Source organism: Typopeltis vanoorti, chromosome 2, assembly GCF_054136105.1.
Source record: "Typopeltis vanoorti isolate ZY-2024b chromosome 2, IOZ_Tvanoo_1.0, whole genome shotgun sequence".
Lineage (NCBI taxonomy): Eukaryota > Metazoa > Arthropoda > Arachnida > Uropygi > Thelyphonidae > Typopeltis > Typopeltis vanoorti.
In genome coordinates, this window is record NC_143550.1 from 19191576 (window position 1) to 19209924 (window position 18349).

Consider the following 18349-nt stretch of genomic DNA (forward strand, 5'->3'; position numbering starts at 1 on the left):
GGATATAAAGAACTTTTAAGTTGTCCATATCCTAGACTAGATTAGTAAGCCTCATATGGAGGCTTACTAATCTAGTCATATGGAGGTGACAGAACCTCTCCCCTGATTTCTTTTCCTTCAACACAAAGTAATCAAAGAATACACAATTGCTAGATGACAATAGACTATGAAGATTAACTACCCGATGACATTAACTTGACATGTTAAGTGGAAGATGAGATGGGACATGCTCTATTTTTTCATTAGAGCAATTTACACAAATTTCATCCAGAATTTTTTCCTGCACTGTGATGCAGTGGTGCTGCTAAATAGAGCTGTCTTAGTTTTAAACATGGCATCAGGTGCAGGGAAAATGCAAGTTGTGTGGTGGTTAGCTGAGCTGAAATCAAATCAAAGTGTAAGTTCTGTCAGGTGTACAAAAAAGTAGCACCTAACCCCAAGAGTACTCAGTTTGTGGAAAGAAAATTTCCTAACGACAGGAAGTGTTTTGAAACAACATGGAGAAGGGAAGCAGCCAATATTGGAAGAGACGGTAGAGAGGATTTGCAAGACCTTTCTAGGCATGAATCCCTAGAAAATCCATTAGGAGGGTGTCACGTGAACTGCAAATACCCCGCTTCACCGTTCATAAGGTTGTCCATCATAAGTTGCATCTACATGCATACAAAGTGCAGGTGTTGCAGGAAATCAAACACATTGATAAACCACAACAGATAATGTTTGCAGCTGAAATTCTGGAACATGTTGACGAAAATCCAGATTTTCTTTCCCAGAGTTGCTTTTGGACGAAGCCACTTTTCACATCAGCAGAAAAGTGAACAGGCACAATGTCAGGATATGGGAATGAAAATTCTCACCGTGCCATGGAACACATGCATGACAGTCCCAAGGTAAATGTCTGGTGTGGTGTAATGCAAAATGGTATCATTGGCCCAGTTTTTTTTCATGGAAAGAAATATCGAAGGAATGATTTACCTCAACATGCTGAAAATTTTTGGCTTTCCACAACTCAAAGACTTGCAACTGCACATGCTCTTTCAACAAGATGGTTCCCCACCACACTGGATTTAGAAGTCTGTGCAATGTGTAAGGTGGGATCTCTGATATCATCAGAGATCCAACATTATATTCTAGGCCACCTACAATTGCACATAGAGGGCGCACCACCTAGATAGGACTTTAGAGTCACCCACATGGTTAGTTTAGTAGTGTGGGTATTTGCATATATGTTACATTAGTTTTTTGTAATCTCTGAAGATGTTTCAGTGACTGAAACGAAATATAGGAATATTAAAATCTGTTTTAATCATTTCCGAGTGCTGTATGCAATCCATTAAGCCTCCAACTTAAATTTTTCTTGTGGGGTATGTGACGCAACAGTCTACACGACTAAAGTAGACAGCCTAGAGAACCTGAAACATCACATTTCTCCTGCTGTGTCTTCTATCATCCCTGACATGCTTCAGAGAACCTGGTCGGAGATAGACTATTGACTTGACGTTGCATGTGCTACTTGACATTTCATGTCGTTCAAATAGATCTGACATCTCTGCATGAAGTGCACCGTTTTTTTTTTTTTTTTTTTTTTTTTTTTTTTTTACAAAAACTTGGTGAGTGTTCTTACTCATTTGTACAATTTCGATACAGTATAGTCCATACACTTACGTAGTAGTAACACGTTGAAACTAGGGAGGTCCAATGTGGACACCCTGTATTTTATGTTTTACCATTAAAAAAATTAACTGCATATCACACTATTTTATATAAAGATATGCTAAATGAATCATATAATAAAAATTATCTCCACACAGTAGCATTTCTTTTCAAATACAATGATCTCTCAATTATCCAACCTATAAATAACGAATTCTTGAATAGATTATCAGTGACTCCTGGAACAGTATTATGCATTCATAACTATACATTCGATTAGCATATCTTCAGTAAGTTGATTTTCAAAGAGGAAAATCTCCTCTACAAATCAGTCTTGCCTAATGATTACATATAAAAAACTGTATATATTTTTTCTATTGCTGTTATTTAACAGTGAGCTAATGTGAATCCAACATTATGCTGGAATGATATCAGAGTATGAAAAGTATAAGATAATGCATGGAGTAAGTGATATTTACTCTGCTCAGTGAATTTGTGACTGACTGCACTGTTATTCATTTCCATAATTTTATGTTAATTTGACTTTCTACAGTATGTTTTTTTTTTCAATTCATTACTTGAGATGAATAATGGTTAGCATGCAGAAGACTTTTCTATTCCATTCATGGATGTTCATGTGTATGAGGGTGTCTTTCAAAAAATGTAACAGCAAATCATGTGTGAACACTCTGCATGAATGTGTGTAAGGGAAGATGATAAACAGAGCATTTCCATTGTTTGTTTTCTCATGCAACCATGAGATGGCATCACATGGGTCAGTATGTTGATTGCATCTTTCAGCATCTTGATTTGCAACTGATGTTGCAAATCAAGATGACTGAAAATGTAGTCATACATAGAACTCTGCAGAGTGATCTGATTTCTAGATGTTAAGGGCATTATCATCATCACCGGATCAATAGCCCTGTGTGGATTTTGGCCTTCTTCAGAAACTCCTTATAAACCTAGTGATCTTTTATCAAGCTCTGATAATACTCAGGTCTCATGGACATCTTGCAAGTCTGTACATCATATTGGTTTTCCTTGAGATTATATGTGAATAATTGTTTTTAAGTCAATGAAAACATATATATTTGCTGAAAGAATAGATTTCTGGATATGAACACTGATATCATTTATAGTTAACTCCTAATCTTAGGTATATAAAACTATGTAGAATTTCAAATTTATAGCAGGCAATTTCTAGAAAAGGAAAATCAGTTTCCATCAAGTAACTGTTGTCATGCTTGACTTTTGAATTTTTGCATGTGTTGCATGTCATCTTTACAAGCACAAAGATCCTCACCTAGATATGTACCCAAACTATAGAGCTTGGATAGATCTAGCACGAGTCTTTTTCTGATAGTATTGCCAAAGTGCATTATTAAAATGAAAATTTATAAATATTACCCAAAAAACTTCACTATGATAAAGCATGATTCTGTTTGTTCTATTGAATTTCATTTTTAAATTTGTATTTCATCCCTTCATCAGCAGTTCTCTATTTCAGTATTTTTTTTTTTAATGAAAGATGTTCAATGACTTCAACATTTACATCAGGTCCCACAAAATTTCCAACTATGACACATATTTCAATCTGATATGGCAGAATAGCAAGGATTCATATAATCTTACCTTTTTGTTAATATAAGTTTTTTTTTTTTTCTGGAATAGAGAGCAAGAACCAATCACAATCATACTTATAATACTGATATAATCATTGTTTTTTTTTTTTAAAAAATCCTAAGTTAGATTACAACGTGTGAATTAATTTTAATATACTTCAATGGAACAACAGTACTAAAATACTGCTGGCAATCATATAATAATCACAAGTGTGATTATTATATGACTCTTCCAAGAAGTCCAAGGACTCATCACAAAGAGCAAACCCCAACACCATATAAACCCACCATCTACACTACTTAATCATCCATCTACTAATAGTATTTTTGTCTGTTAACTGCATGTCTTCACTGGCCAATTTTCCTCTATGTGGGATGAAAAACCCAAGTTACCAGGAGAACAAATCCTAATACCTCTGTATGAGATCAGCTAACTTGTCTTCAACTGAAAAAGTTCAGATAAAGATTTCTCCCATTATGAAGAAAATCAAATTCATGTCTTTTCTAATCAAAGGCACATTGTCCATTCCTTCCAATTTTGCTACAGAGGCCAACTATGATTTTTAAATATTGCTAAATATACCTTCCTTTACTACATTTCAAAAGATCATAAAGTGTACAATTCTATATGAAACAAAATTTTACTACGGTGGTAACAGAACTCTAAAATCACAACAATGTGAGCTGTACTGTGCATGTTTCATAGTCAAAGAATATCAAGTAGTATTTCAATTTCTAAACAGATGAAGCGAATCAGTAGTCAGCCATACATCATTTCCTTAGCTGAGCCAAATACAGGGTGTTCGGGATAAATTTGACATATTTATAATTAATTATAGTTTTCCGTAAGTTACATGTATTAACACACACTTCTCTTCATTTAAAAGTTTGAACCCTTCTTCATTCATATACAAGATGTCAGAAAGGATGCATAGCTGGAACCCACCTGAATCATGGAAGAGAATAACTTGTATCATGATGATTCGTGCCCGCCATCAAAATAAGGATATTACGACTGCTGCCCAATGCTCCCTGAATACAGTAAAAACAATCAGGCATGAACTAGAGACTTGCAATGGTGACTACGAGGATGTAGCAAGAAGAAAGATCCCTAGCAGACGATCTGATTGCGTTCGTACAGCAGAATTCCTCGCAAATCTGCAGGAACAGGTGTTGAAGAACCCTGGCATTGGAATTCGGGCTTTGTTCGTGGAGTTGCTAACTGTAGTCAAGCCCTGGATAACAAGGGTAGCCAATGGTAGGCCGTATGTATGGCAGCAGGATTCGGCCCCTTGCCACACCTCTGGGAAAAGTCAAAAATGGTTGTCTGAAAATTTCTACGACTTCACCAGTCCAAATGTTTGGCCTCCAAACTCCCCAGACCTTAACCCCATGGATTATTTTGTATGGGGCGCAGTTGAAAAAGACACCAATCGCACTTCCAGTAATACAAAAGCCCAGTTAATGGATAAAATTAAAACAGTTTTTGCGGCCCTTCCCAGGGAGACTGTAGCATCAGCTTGTTCGAGGTTCCGAAGCAGAATTGAAGCTGTGATCGATGCTAATGGTGGTTATTTTGAGTAAATCTTGTTGATAGTATTGTAATTAACTCTGCCTGTAATGTTTTTTTGTCAATTCATTAAATTTAATAGATACAAAGAAGATTTTCTTTTTCCTTACGAAACTGTCAAATTTATCCCGAACACCCTGTATGTCATTCCATGTACCTGAAACAAATAAATTTCAAAAACAAAGTTCTGAAATTAATTTCTTGATATCAGAAACAAGACAAAAAAAAATGTGTAAGACAAAGCATTACTTTCTTTTAAGCATTACATTTGAAGGTACATTTTAAAAGATGGTGTTACATTTGAATGTAATGTTATGTGTCAAATTCAAATGAAACTATTGCCTGTTTTTAATCTATTAAAGAATGAAATTGAAATGGAGGAGGATATTATAGTAACCTAATTCAAGTAACATCTCCCATTCATAACTTACTTAATATCATACTATATGGAATATGGTATAACTTACTTAATATCATACTATATGGAATATGGTATAACTTACTTAATATCATACTATATGGAATATGGTATTTCTATTAATATTACTACAAATGTTATTTGAGATAACATTAAAAATATATCAACATGACTATTAGCAGTTGTTTTCAGAATAAAATAATAATTCTGCATTTATAATAAACATAGAAAAAAAAAAAAAAAAATATATATATATATATATATATATATATATATATATACTAAAAAAATATAAATTAACAATGCTAAGAAATTATATTCTTGGTTTATACTTCACACACAAAGCTTGCACATAAAGTATCTTCACAACTCAACTGGGCTACTTGTATATCGATGCTAATGACTTCTTATCAATCACCTCAGTATCTGATAATGCAAAGCACACATCCTTTAGGGTGTGTATAATGCTGTGCATTATGGGAAGGGTCACTATCCAGATGGTTTCAACCTTTATTGAGGTCTCATAAGTGGGAGACAGACCCAGAAGGGATGCCAAGGTTGAAGTAATGTGAAAATCATATAATTCCCATATACAAGCAGTGAAAAGGTATATCACCTTATTATTAAATTACTCTGGATCAGAGATAGATGTTGAAAATTTTTTCACTTGGTTAAACTAAATTAACAATGCCAGTTTGGTATCTTGATAAATGTTTTCCTTTTCTTTCTTTACACTAGCAATTTTACCAAAATTATCAAGTTAACTTTCAAATGATTTGCGAGTTTCTTTTTTATACCTCAAAAAATTTCATTGTGCTATAATAGGAATAAATAATTTTTAAAAGTATGAAAAAGGAAAACTCATACAAAGGAATAACAAAGTATGGAAAGTAGGAAATGCTGGATTTTATAAAATACTTTTTCCTTGTTTATCCATGGCAAATAGCTATATTAATAACGACATTTTTAATACTATTAAAAGATTTGAACAGCAAACAGCTTTTCTGAGAATTAGATAAAGTTAAAATAACTATTAATATTTTATATTGTTATGGAAATTTTTTTCTGGATATTTTTAATAAATGTAAAATACTAAAATGTCAATAAAGGAATAAATACTGCATTTTAGTATAAAACTTTTTTTTTAATCATGCACATCACCTACCTGTTTATAGCATTGCACATTTCAATAGTTACTAATACAGAGAGTGCCATGGTCATTGGATGAGGATCACTGAAAATACTACATTCATATCCAGAAAATTTCTCTGGCTCTGTAAAGCATGCTAAGTGATGAGTTAGCTGGTAATAGGTCAGCTGTGGACCAGCAGGACTATACATGAACCACCATGCTGCAGCTCCAACAGTGGCAGCACCAACATAACCTAATATAAATAAAATAACCTGCTCTTATACCTCTTGATCCAGCTAATTTCAAATATAAGTTTGTTTTTTTTTATTCACAATACTATTACAAATATTATTTATACCCTGGTTATAAATTCATGTACAAATTTCTTGCATTAAGCATTTACAGTTGTTAAAATATAATTACTACACTGATATCCTTGTATTAATATATGCAGAGATAAAATGGTATTTTTTTTTGTCCTTCTTTTGGTCAGATAGTCTGTTGCATACAAACAAGCAACTTTCATTAGCCTAAACTTTTTAATCTTATTTATAAAATGTCTCATTTATAAAATGCACACTGATATCCGTATAATGGATATCAGTGTGCATTATCATGTTGTTTATAATCATGTAAAAACCATGATTATAAACGACAAATACCCGTCGTAATCAAGTAGGCTTGACTACAACTCACTTCTTGTTTGAATCTGCATCTTTTTCACAATAAAGTAATGCACATGGAACAACTATAGGCATTTAATGAAATGGTAGCATGAAAGCAATTTTGCTGTGGCAACACAAAGTAATAAACTGTAAGAGCATTCCAAATAACAAAAACTTTTTTTTCTTCATCTGCTTAAGAAAAACTAAACTATCTTAATTAAAGGAAAACAGATAAACAGAAAATGTTAACAAAAGGATGAGACAGGTTTTTTTTTTTTTTTTTTTTGGAAAAAAAACATCTGTAATAACAAACTGCAAACAATTCATACTGCTGTTGCAACTTCATTTAATCTATAGCATTGCAATCTGCTTATTATCTATCACTATTTCACTATTTTTAAATAATCAAAAATCATCTAAAAAATTAAAACAAATCAGTTAATTTATCAGCTTATGAAAACTTATTTTTGCAACTTTAGCAAAAAATAAAGTCACAATGAAATCTAAAAAGATAAACGGTGGGGAAATGTCTACACTAATTTTGGCCAAATGTTTATTCCATGATCATTTTGAAGATCTCAATTCAGCTGTCCAATGTGCAAGTGTCTGTATGTAAACTTGCAAATAAAATTTGCAGATATACTTACCTAATTTTAAATTAAAAAATAAAAATAAATGTAAATGGAATTCCAAACTACAGACACTCCCATAGAAGAGTAGTTTGGCACTATAACAGTGCCAAGTGGGACAGCCTCCTCAACTTCTATGCCGCATTCCCGTTGGACTATTGCTTCTGGCCTTCCAACCCAAACACATGCACCGAGCTTATTACCAAAGTAATCCTCACTGGCATGAATATGTACATTCCACACAACACTCTGAACTTCCATTCCCTAACAAAATCCAAAAGATGTGCTAAGGCTATAGAGATGAAACACCAGACATACCACAACTGGCTGAAATCAAGAACCTCATCCTCCCTCAAATAAGCCTGTAATAGATGCAAAAAAACAATCAACGCTTCCAAAACAGAGTTCGAAAGAGCAAAAAGCAGAAAACAAGCAGCCTGTCCAAATGGCAGCTAAGCCTTTTGGTCTCTTGCCAAAGCAATTGGCCGTAACTTCTGTCCAACACTATTCCCACCCCTATCACACCCTGATGGCTCTACTGCCTCATCACCCACAGAAAAAGCCAATCTTCTGGCCTCATACTTTGCTTCAAATGCATGCATAACTGACGATGGTAAATGTCCCCCAACCATTCCAGACACCCAACATACAATGCCCCCTATATCCTTTTGCCAGGATGAAATCAGAAAAATACTGTCCCAATTAGACACAAAAACGTCTCCTGGTCCCGATGGCATTCCCCCAATTGTTCTGAAAAATTGTGCTCCAGAACTGACCCCTAATTGTGCACTAAGTACGCAATTCACATATCAATTGTAATAGAAATGATGTAATTTCCATACATGCAACCGCCCTTGTTCTGGCAATTTTAGCCACTGCTGAGTATTTACCTTCAAAATGCCTTTGATAATGCTAGCTTGAGCTGGCAAAACATCAGGTTGTAAATATTTTTATTTTAATTTATGTCAATTCTGTTGACATAAATAATGAAATCTAATTATGGAAATATTCAGATTTCTGTAGTTGCATTATTGGCATTTATGTCAATAATGCAACGTTTTAACATTAATTTATTTTCTAAAAATAAAATGGTAGTATATAAAAATATATTTTTTATTTATGTAAATAAAAATACTAAAAAAAAATATATATATATTACCATAATTTTATTTTTAGCATACCAAATATTTATTTAATTATGTTTCATCAATCCCACCCATTAAAAATTGGAAACCCACAGCACCCTTACCAGGATTATCTAACCCTATCCCATCAATCATAAATGGGTGGGGTAAGATAAATTCCAGAACCCTGCTATAGAGACCCAAACATGAAATTTTTTTTTCAAGATACTTTAGGCATTCAATAAGCAGGGTGGTTGTCTTACACTGGACAATGAAAATTACATTCTGATAACAGAAAACATTCAGTTAAAATATTTAATGACTTCGTGATACTTTCACCATTCTTTACAAAAAATCTGAAATTCTCATCGAATAGAGAAAAACTATTAAATGCATGGGAAGATAATGGGTCAAATGTTGGGAGCCTTCTAAATTTTGAGAGAGAGAGAGCAGACAGGTTTGTGTTTCAAAGTTTGAGATTTATGCCTCAGTTTTTAAAATTACCCCTATCAATCACTTGTAGTCGTGATGACTTATGTATTACCATAATGTAGCTTTTACTTAATACTTTTTTCTCCCCAATTCTGTGGTCTTTGTAGTTATTATATAGTTCAATTTTTGCATTTGTTATCAATTCTGATCTATACTGGGACTAAAATCATCACAGATTTTTTTTTTTTTTTTTTTTTTTTTAGCTCCCATCCACAAAAGATTTTTGTGGATGGGAGCTAAAAAATTCATAAACCTATAGTACATTCATACTGGGATGAGTTGGGTTCTTTTTTCCTCTACTTTTTACTGATTTTACATATTTTTCACCTGGTCTGGAAACCCCATTCTAGAGACCAAACATGAAACTTCAAGTCACTTCAGGTCTCTAAATAAACAGGGCAATGGTCTCACCAGATAATGAAATTCACCTACCATCTAAAGCAAATACCCATGGCCACGGGCATTTGTGTTTTGAACCCACGACCTGTTGGTTGGAGAGTGAATATGCTAACCACAAAACTAACCAAGCCAGCAAATTAATATCAAGGGTATAAAAATATTAATATTGAATCAAGAAAAACAGAAAAATTCTCAATGTCAAAAGATGCCATACATATTAAAAGAATGAACAAATTGAAAACTTATTGTATCACATTTAAGTAAAAAAATATATATATATCTCTTTTTTTCTTTGTTGTTGTTTTAAATCTCATACCTCCAATGGCCATGTATCTGAAGAAGAGCCATCCAGTAATCAGTCCTTCATCTGCTTTGCGTGGTGGCCTTGACATAATATCCAGATCAGGAGGATTAAAGCCCAAAGCTGTAGCAGGTAAACCATCTGTTACTAGATTCACCCACAGAAGCTGCACAGGGATCAATGCCTCAGGTAAACCAAGAGCAGCAGTCAAAAAGATGCTAGGGAAATAAACTTCCATTATGAAGCATATTTGAGCAAAAAATGAAAGTAATTAATTCATAAATGTAGAATAAAAATAACATAGTAGAAGTAAGTAGTATAAAATTTTATATTTACATTTGCTTTCCATTTTGAAAGTATTTCACATAATGTGTAAATGCAAAGAAAGCTTAGGTGTTGGCAAATGAATGTTAATGATATAAACACACCACATGACCAAAAAACCTATTCTTTATTTAAGCAGCTAATATTTTGCTGGATTTTAAACATCTTCAGAGCACAAAAAAGCTTGTCATAATACACACAGTATTAACAATAAAGTAGTAATACAGGCGATTCAAAAACTGTAATGGACAAAAACACTATAGCATCCTATTTTGCTGCCTTCCAAATGGATGAAAAGATTGACTATGAAAGGACAGCAACGTGCAGTGTTAGAAAGAGTTCCGGAAAAGATAAGTGCTATTTTGCATAATTGGCAATACTGCTTGAATTTTAGTATTGTTTATTTTTGGCCTTCGGGAATTGTTACTGACTTTATTAATTGAAATTTTGATCTTGCCTTCTTTGAACAGAACACAATGGCAGTACTCATGAGGTCGACCACTCAGGCATCGATCAGTGTGACTAAGCAAGCACTGCAAACATCAAGTGCCGTTGACAACAATGTAGACTTTTCAAAACTCCATGTTGTGAGTGTAATATGTATGCATGCCAAAATGTGAGAAATGTGTTTGTGGAGAAACTGAACAGGAGACAAGAGAAAGTATGGATTTGTAGGAAGTGTGATATTCTGTTAGACAATGAGTTAACAAATATGAAACAGACTAAAGAAATGAAAGACTGCATAAGTGAAAAAAAACTGAAATGGAACAAAAGTTAGTAAGACTGAGGGAATGAAAGAATGCAAGAATATAGAAGCGAAAGTAAGTGATAAGGGAGAGAAAGGAAGTATAAATGAGGAAAGGGAAGTAAAGTGCAGCAGAATGAGAGGTAGCAAGACTACAGGAGTGACAGAGAATGAAATTATCAGAATGCAAGATGTAATGAAACAGTTATTCAAAATAAAAAATGAAATGAGGAATATGTGAAGTGCTATTAGACATTTAATGGAAACAAATGAAAGTGTACAAAAGAATAGAATGAAAGAAAAAAAGGATAAAAGAGGTGATGACTAATTCAAGAATAGCAGTGTATGGAGATTCCACTGACAGAGGATTGGTTAATAAGAGAGTCCATAAGGTCTATTATCCAGGAGGGAGAATGAGCAAGATAATCCATACTTTAGACATAAGGAGGAAATGAGCAAGAGAATTAGTGGTGGTTGTGGGGACAAATGATTTAAGTGAACATAAGGAGAATGTAAGGGTAAATATCAGGAGGTTGTTGAGGAGAGTGAAAGAATGATGGTTGAATGAATAACAGTATAGTGGAGAAGGCAGTTAGTGTGTTGCCGAGGTATGAGAATGAGTTGAGATGGAGTGTCAGAATCATGAATGGTATACTAGCGAAGCTGTGTGAGGAGAAGGAAGTACAGTTTATGGAGGTATAGCATGTGTTTGAAGGAAGAATGGAATTATACAGACATGGATTGCATTTGAATGGCTTTGGAGTGAGTGCACTGGACAAACTGTTGCTAGATGGAAGTGTAATGTGTGATGCAAGCAAGAGATCAGAAATAAGAGATGAGATAAAAGATCAGGAGAGTGGTACTGAAGAGACAGAAGTGCTTGGCAATGGAAACAGCAGTAGTGTGAGAGATGAAGAGAGGATGGGAATGCAAGAGGAACAGGGAAATGGGGAAGACCAGGAGGTATGGCATAGGTAAAGTGGATGTTGGAAGTAGTAGTGAATGTATATATAGGGATGATCAGAATGAAATGGAATAGATTGGAATGCGAATGGAGACTGAGTGGATATATGTGGTAACCAATGATAAAGGTGACTGGAAAAGGACAGGCATAGTGAATCACAACCAACAAGTGGCTTGGGTAGAACTAGTTATAGACCTAAAAGTGAACTGCTGTGTTTATTTACAAATGCCAGAAGTATCAGAAATAAGGGAGACGAAATGGTTTCACTGATTGAGTTTATTTGCCCCAAAATTGTTGGAATAAGTAAAACATGGTTGAATGAAGATGATATCCTAATGGGAACAGAAATGGAAAATGAATGGGGAATTTTGTCCATATAAGGTAGACATGAAAGAGGGAAATAGTGGCAATGGTTATGAATCAATGTGGTGTGAGGCAGAGGTTGACGAAGAGATATTTAGTTGGATGTTGCTATAATGTGGAGGGTGATGAAGAAATGTATAAATAATTTGGGTCAGTGAACAAAGGAAACATGATTATTATGGACAATTTTAATTATGGTGGTATAGATTGGAATGAAGAAAAAGCATTTGGGGATAACAAAAATGAATTTCTTGAGAGACAACTAACTTGGGCGGCATGTAAAGGAGAGCACACAAGGATCAAGTTTTAGATCACATCATTTCATCAGGGGATGTAATTGTGAGTGGGATTTTACACTTTCCTCCAGTTGGTGAGAATGATCATGAAGTGATCACCTGGGTTGTGGCTAGCCATATTCAGATTTCCATGAGGAAATCTGCATATGGCCCCCACATATAAAGGTATATGTGGGAGTATAAGGCTGGTGATCATGACAAGCTTAGGAGACAGCTTGGAGCTATAGCATGGACTGAGGAGTTGAGCAGTAAAGGAAGTAAATGCTGCTTAGGAACTGACAAAGAAATACATAACAGCATCAATGTGTGAATGTATTCTGAAGGTCAAAAGGCTGAATAAAGTAGGTGTAAAATGGAAGAAGGCACTTTGAAGGCAGTACCAGATCAATAATGGTAATAATCAGTTACATGAAAAGTATAAAGAACAAGCCAGGAGAGTGACTCAGTAAGGACAACAAAAGTACAGGATGAGCAGAAATTAGCAAATCAAGCAAAGAAATCCCTAGAGTTTTTATTTATTTATTTATTTATTTATTTTTTTATAGATATTTGGCAAGTAGAAGGAAGAATGATTATGGTAAGATGATGTTAATGGATGAAAATGATAGAATGGTAACTGCTGAAGAAGACATTTGAGGTATTCAGTGATCAATTTGTAAGGGTGTTTCATCCTCATCAGGGTGGAATCATGAGAAACTTAAGTGTAGAAGACATAAGAGAGGATGGCTTAATTGTGGTGAGCAGGAGGTATTTAAGGAAATAAATAACATTGATGTTAATAAGATAATAGGATTTGATGACACATCACCATGCATCTTATGGGAGTGTTCCAAGGAATTGGCAGTAGCATTGGTATACCTGTTTAATAAGAGTTACAACAGCATGGGCTTGAAGGGAGCATAAAGAAGGTGATAAGGCTGTGGCTGCAAATTATAGGACAATCTGTATATCTGGAGTTGTGGTGAGAAGGTGAGAGAGAGAGAGAGAGAGAGAGAGAGAAGTAAGATACAGAAATAAGTTGATAACAGCAGTATTCTCTATGCTTATCTGCATGGGTTTGTTAAAGAGAGATCATGTTTTACTAACTTATGTACTATAACGTGACAAATGTCTTGGACAATGGAGATGCATATACAGTGGTATACTTAGATTTTGCAAAAGCTTTTGATAGACTGCATATGACCTGTTAAATAAATTGAACAGTCAAGACTGCATAACAGACTTCTGAGTTGGATCAGTGACTGGCTATCAGATAGGTATCAGAAAGTTGCACATGGGGATGCAGTATCCTGAAAGAGGAAGGTCACTAGTGGTGTGCAGTAGGGGTCTATTTTGGGTCCATTGTTGCTCAATTTATATATTAATGATACTGGGATGGGTTTACAGCTGTTTACAAATGATGCAAAATTTGGAAAAGCAATGCTGAGTCAAGCAGATGTTATGGCCTTATAGGAGGACTTGAATAAATTGCATGAATGGGCAGGTAAATGTACCTGTCAATTCAATATTAATTTATATTAATTATAAATGTGGCATGGGAATTACATTTATTTAGCACTTTGGTCATCTTTTGATATTGCTCACTGGCTGCAATAGTGGCACAACTCAAAATTCATAATCTGTGAGGTTGATACACTCAATTTAACACATAATTTCTTCAATTCTAAAGAAACAAACTTTTATCACTGATTATCTCAGAATCATGACTTTTTTTTTTTTTTTTCAGTTGGCAATACTACAGCCAGTGAGCAAATGAACCCCAGATATTCCTCTGCCTTCTGTCCCATTCCACCCAACCTTAGAATAGTATTCTCAAGTTGGGTGGATCATGGATTTATGTTATTACCCCAAGAAGAAACTAATCTTAACTGACAATACTGAGTTATCAAAGGTAAGTGAAATCTTTCTTAGAGACATAGGACAGGAATATTCTGTTTTGGTAGTACAGTATTTACCACTCTAAACTGTCCTTACACAACTGGAGAATGCCAAAATTACTGTTTAAGTTACTGGTTATGAAAAACCTTAAAACTTAAATGTTTAAGCACTAAAAGGTTTGTAAAGAGGCATGTTGGTTAGTGACAGAGGTCACTTATGTTTAGAAGCAAGGGCACGAGTGAAATTACAGAGCCCCAGGCCACTGGTACTATAATACCCTGTGAGTGACCAGTGTGGCTGCAAGAGTGACAATCCAATTACAGAGTGGAAGGAGCCAATAAGGTGGTAAATTGCCCTTCGTGTCAAACCCAACAGAATGTCCAAAAAACCTGTCAAGAGTAACTACACAAGTTTCTTCAAGCAATTTCATGGATAAATTGTGTCCAGAGGTAGGTAATGATGGTCAAGAGACTGGAGTGAGAGAATTCATATTAGAAAACATTAATTGTTTAGCCTATAAACAAATGGTGAAAAAGATTTCTTATTAACGACTTTAATTTTTTTTTTTTTTTTTGGAGGAATGAGGTTAGGCAACAGTTTTTGATGACTATCTTTTTTTTTTGAGAGGAGATGGGGGGGGGGGGGGGTCCAAATATCAACTTGCTCTTGTGTTGCAGGTAAATATCAGAAGAGTATGTAGCTTCTACAGACACAAGTATGGAATTGATGTTAATGCTGGAGCACAAATTTTGAGCATCAGGGAACCTTTTCTATGAAAGATTCTTCTTCTTTATGATGAATTTGCCTTGAATAATGTTGAGAAGTCAGCTTTAGCTTTAAGTAATGTTATCATGGTATTATTGTGTATGTGAGACAAGTAGAAGCAGAGAAGATGCATCTAACAGCCTCTTGGTGGTAAGGAACCAAAAAGCTCAACTGCCATTTGAGCAAAATGGTAATTTTTTTTTTAGATTTAGCCCTTTCATTGTTGGATTTTAATTTATTCATGGTGTGCTTTGTTTTTTTGGGGAAAAAAAATGTTGTGGACTACTGTGTTCAGTAAGTGTGACAATAGGATATCTGACTTCAGCTACTTGAGATATTCCAAATTTTTACACTGGAATAATTCAGTCCTGGCATGTGTTTGGATCAGGAAAGATAAATCAACCACGAAAAGTGTAGAATTTATAGAGATAAATTCTACACTTAATAATTTGAGAGCATAAAGGTTCTGTAAGACAAAAATAAGTTTGGTATAGATGACCACAAGTCATGGCACAAATCTTTTGTTTTGTGTTAAGGCCACAAATATTGGTGAAGTGGATGAAGAAACTTTTCTTTCTATGGATTTTTTTTTCGTTGTTGTTTATTATGATTCCCTAGTGTTTTTATGGATGATTTTTAACTAACCTCCAGTTTTATTGTATCTATTCATGCTGCCTTTCATGGTGAATGATGGAAGATAGTTAATTAAACAGTATCAGCATACAGCATATGTGTGCGTGCATGTGTGTGTGTGGGGGGGGGGGGGGGGAACACTATTGAACATATCCCATACAGGGAGACCAATTTCCATGCGCAGCCTCAGCAGTGTTACTTGTCTACTGCTATATTTGAACTCCCTCCAGGAACAATGACAGAATAATTTGTGGCAGGTTTATTTGCATGGGGCAGGGTGAGATTGGTTCGAGGATACATTGCAGTTGGTCGGTGAATTTAGCACTTGTATAAAATTGGTGATTTTTGTCTATTTTATTTTGTTTTTCCCTTAGAAAATTAGTGTTTTATAGTATATTAGTGTAGATTTTTGTGTTTCTAGTGTATTTAATATTTTATAACATTTTTATTAAGATATTTCAATAATAAATATAAGTTTAAAATGGCGCCAAAAACACACAAGAAACATAATGCTAAGAAGAGCACCACAGGTGAGAACAAGAAGGCTAGCTCCCACTAGCGAGGTTATTGGGGATGTGGAGGAGGTTTATGAAAATGAATTAACCTCCAAAATAGCAAAATTAAAGCAGATTCAGAGAGACGATGCAGGAATTACAAAATGTTGAGAGGTGTTTAAATGAGCATAAGGAGAAAAAGAAAATTAAGCAGCAAAATAAGAAACAATAAAGCAAGGAAACAGGTAAGTCAGGAAGTAAATAACAGAAATCAGGGAAGTGATGTTGTCTATAAAAAGATGTTATTTGGTAAAGTGACTCTATAATAAAACATGCTATTGATGAGCAAGTTATAACTTCAAGTTTTCCTGGAGCAAAAATTGAGAATATAAAGGAAACAATTCGAAAACAGAAAAGAAAAGTAAATGAGATCATACTTGCATGTTCAACATGAAAGGAAGCGAGAGGGTTGTTGGAAGAGGCGAAGGGTGAGTGAAGAGTGAGAAAGTGAAAATCGTCAGTATTTCACCTCGATATGATAAAAATGAATTAAGAAGAAGGGCTATGATGGCAAATGATTCGATGCGTAGGCTGTGTAGAAGGAATAGATGTGTGTAGAGTGAGTTTGAGGGAAGATTGGATTTGTATAAGAGGGATGGTCTACACCTGAATGCATTTGATATCAGGAGTCTAGAAAAACTAATAACTAAATATGAGACCTAACACAGAGAATCAGGGAAACTAAATTATAAAGGAAGGAACTGGTAAGAATGTGAGCATAAGAGCGACAATGTTATATAACTGTGTTGAAGATAGGAATGGGTTCTGTCATGGAAATGTTGACAAGGAGAGAATGATTTCGACTTTGTGTTCATCCAGTTCGGACTAATCAAACGTGTGCAAAGACATCTACATGTATAAGGCACTAGAGAAGAATAGAGAGCTGTAAGTTGTCCAACTTACTGTTTTCACGCAGACTGCAGACAACAGTATACAAAAGAACATGCAGGTAGATTATTATGTCTGTACACGAATGCTAGGTTTATCAGAAACAAAGGGGTAGGAATTGTTGCCTTAGGTAATATGTTGGGACCTCAGATTGTAGGCATTAGCAAGACCTGGCTAACAGAATCAGACATACTAACTGGTATCAGGTATAAAGGTTACAGTATTTTTAGAAAGGAGAGGAAGAGGCATGCTGCTAATCATATTGGATGACTTGAATCCAGTTAGCATTGAGACCTATGATTGTAGTACTACTACTAACAGTATTTTCATGTGGAAGTGCATTTGAAGAATCTGGTGTGAGGTGGAATCTAACAAGATCAATTACACAGTGGGATGTTGTTACAGACCTGGTGGATTAGTTACTAGTGAAGAAGAAATGCATTACCAAATAGAAAAGATGAGCATGAAAAGAGTAATCATAATGGGAGACCTTAATTATCCAAATGATTAGGTAGCATCTCATGAGAAGAATGAAAATGCATTTATTGAGCTGTTGCGGGATAACTTCCTCAAGCAGCATATGACAGAAGGAACTCGAGGTCAAAGAGTATTAGATATGATCATAGTGTCATAGTTAAAGATGTAATTATTCTGCCTCTGGTTGGTAACAGTGATCTTGTGGTACTCACTTGGGAAGTGACTAAGTTTATGAATGTTCCATTCAGAAAAGGTTACATGCTGAACTACAAAGCAGGAAATTATGACCAACTGAAGAATATACTGAGTTCAGTGCAATGGGATTGGTTGCTCAATTGGAAAATTGTCGACAGTGCATGGGAAGCATTTAAACAATACTTAAATTATGTGATATCAGAATGTGTCCCAAGAGTTTAAAGAATAAATAAGGTAGGAGTTAAATGGGTGTGTAATT

The 18349-nt window shown here is 34.7% G+C and overlaps 1 protein-coding gene across 1 annotated transcript in view; it reads right to left on the reverse strand.

Annotated features, from left to right (window-relative positions):
• Nucleotides 1–18349, reverse strand: part of LOC150108860 (calcium-transporting ATPase sarcoplasmic/endoplasmic reticulum type-like) — a 263322-nt gene that overhangs the window by 13140 nt on the left and 231833 nt on the right. Inside the window, exons 21-22 of the mRNA XM_090410430.1 lie at nt 10024–10226; nt 6432–6651 (exon numbers count right to left, since the gene is read on the reverse strand). Coding sequence (XP_090266556.1) covers nt 6432–6651; nt 10024–10226 — 423 coding nt within the window. The remainder of the gene's footprint in view (nt 1–6431; nt 6652–10023; nt 10227–18349) is intronic.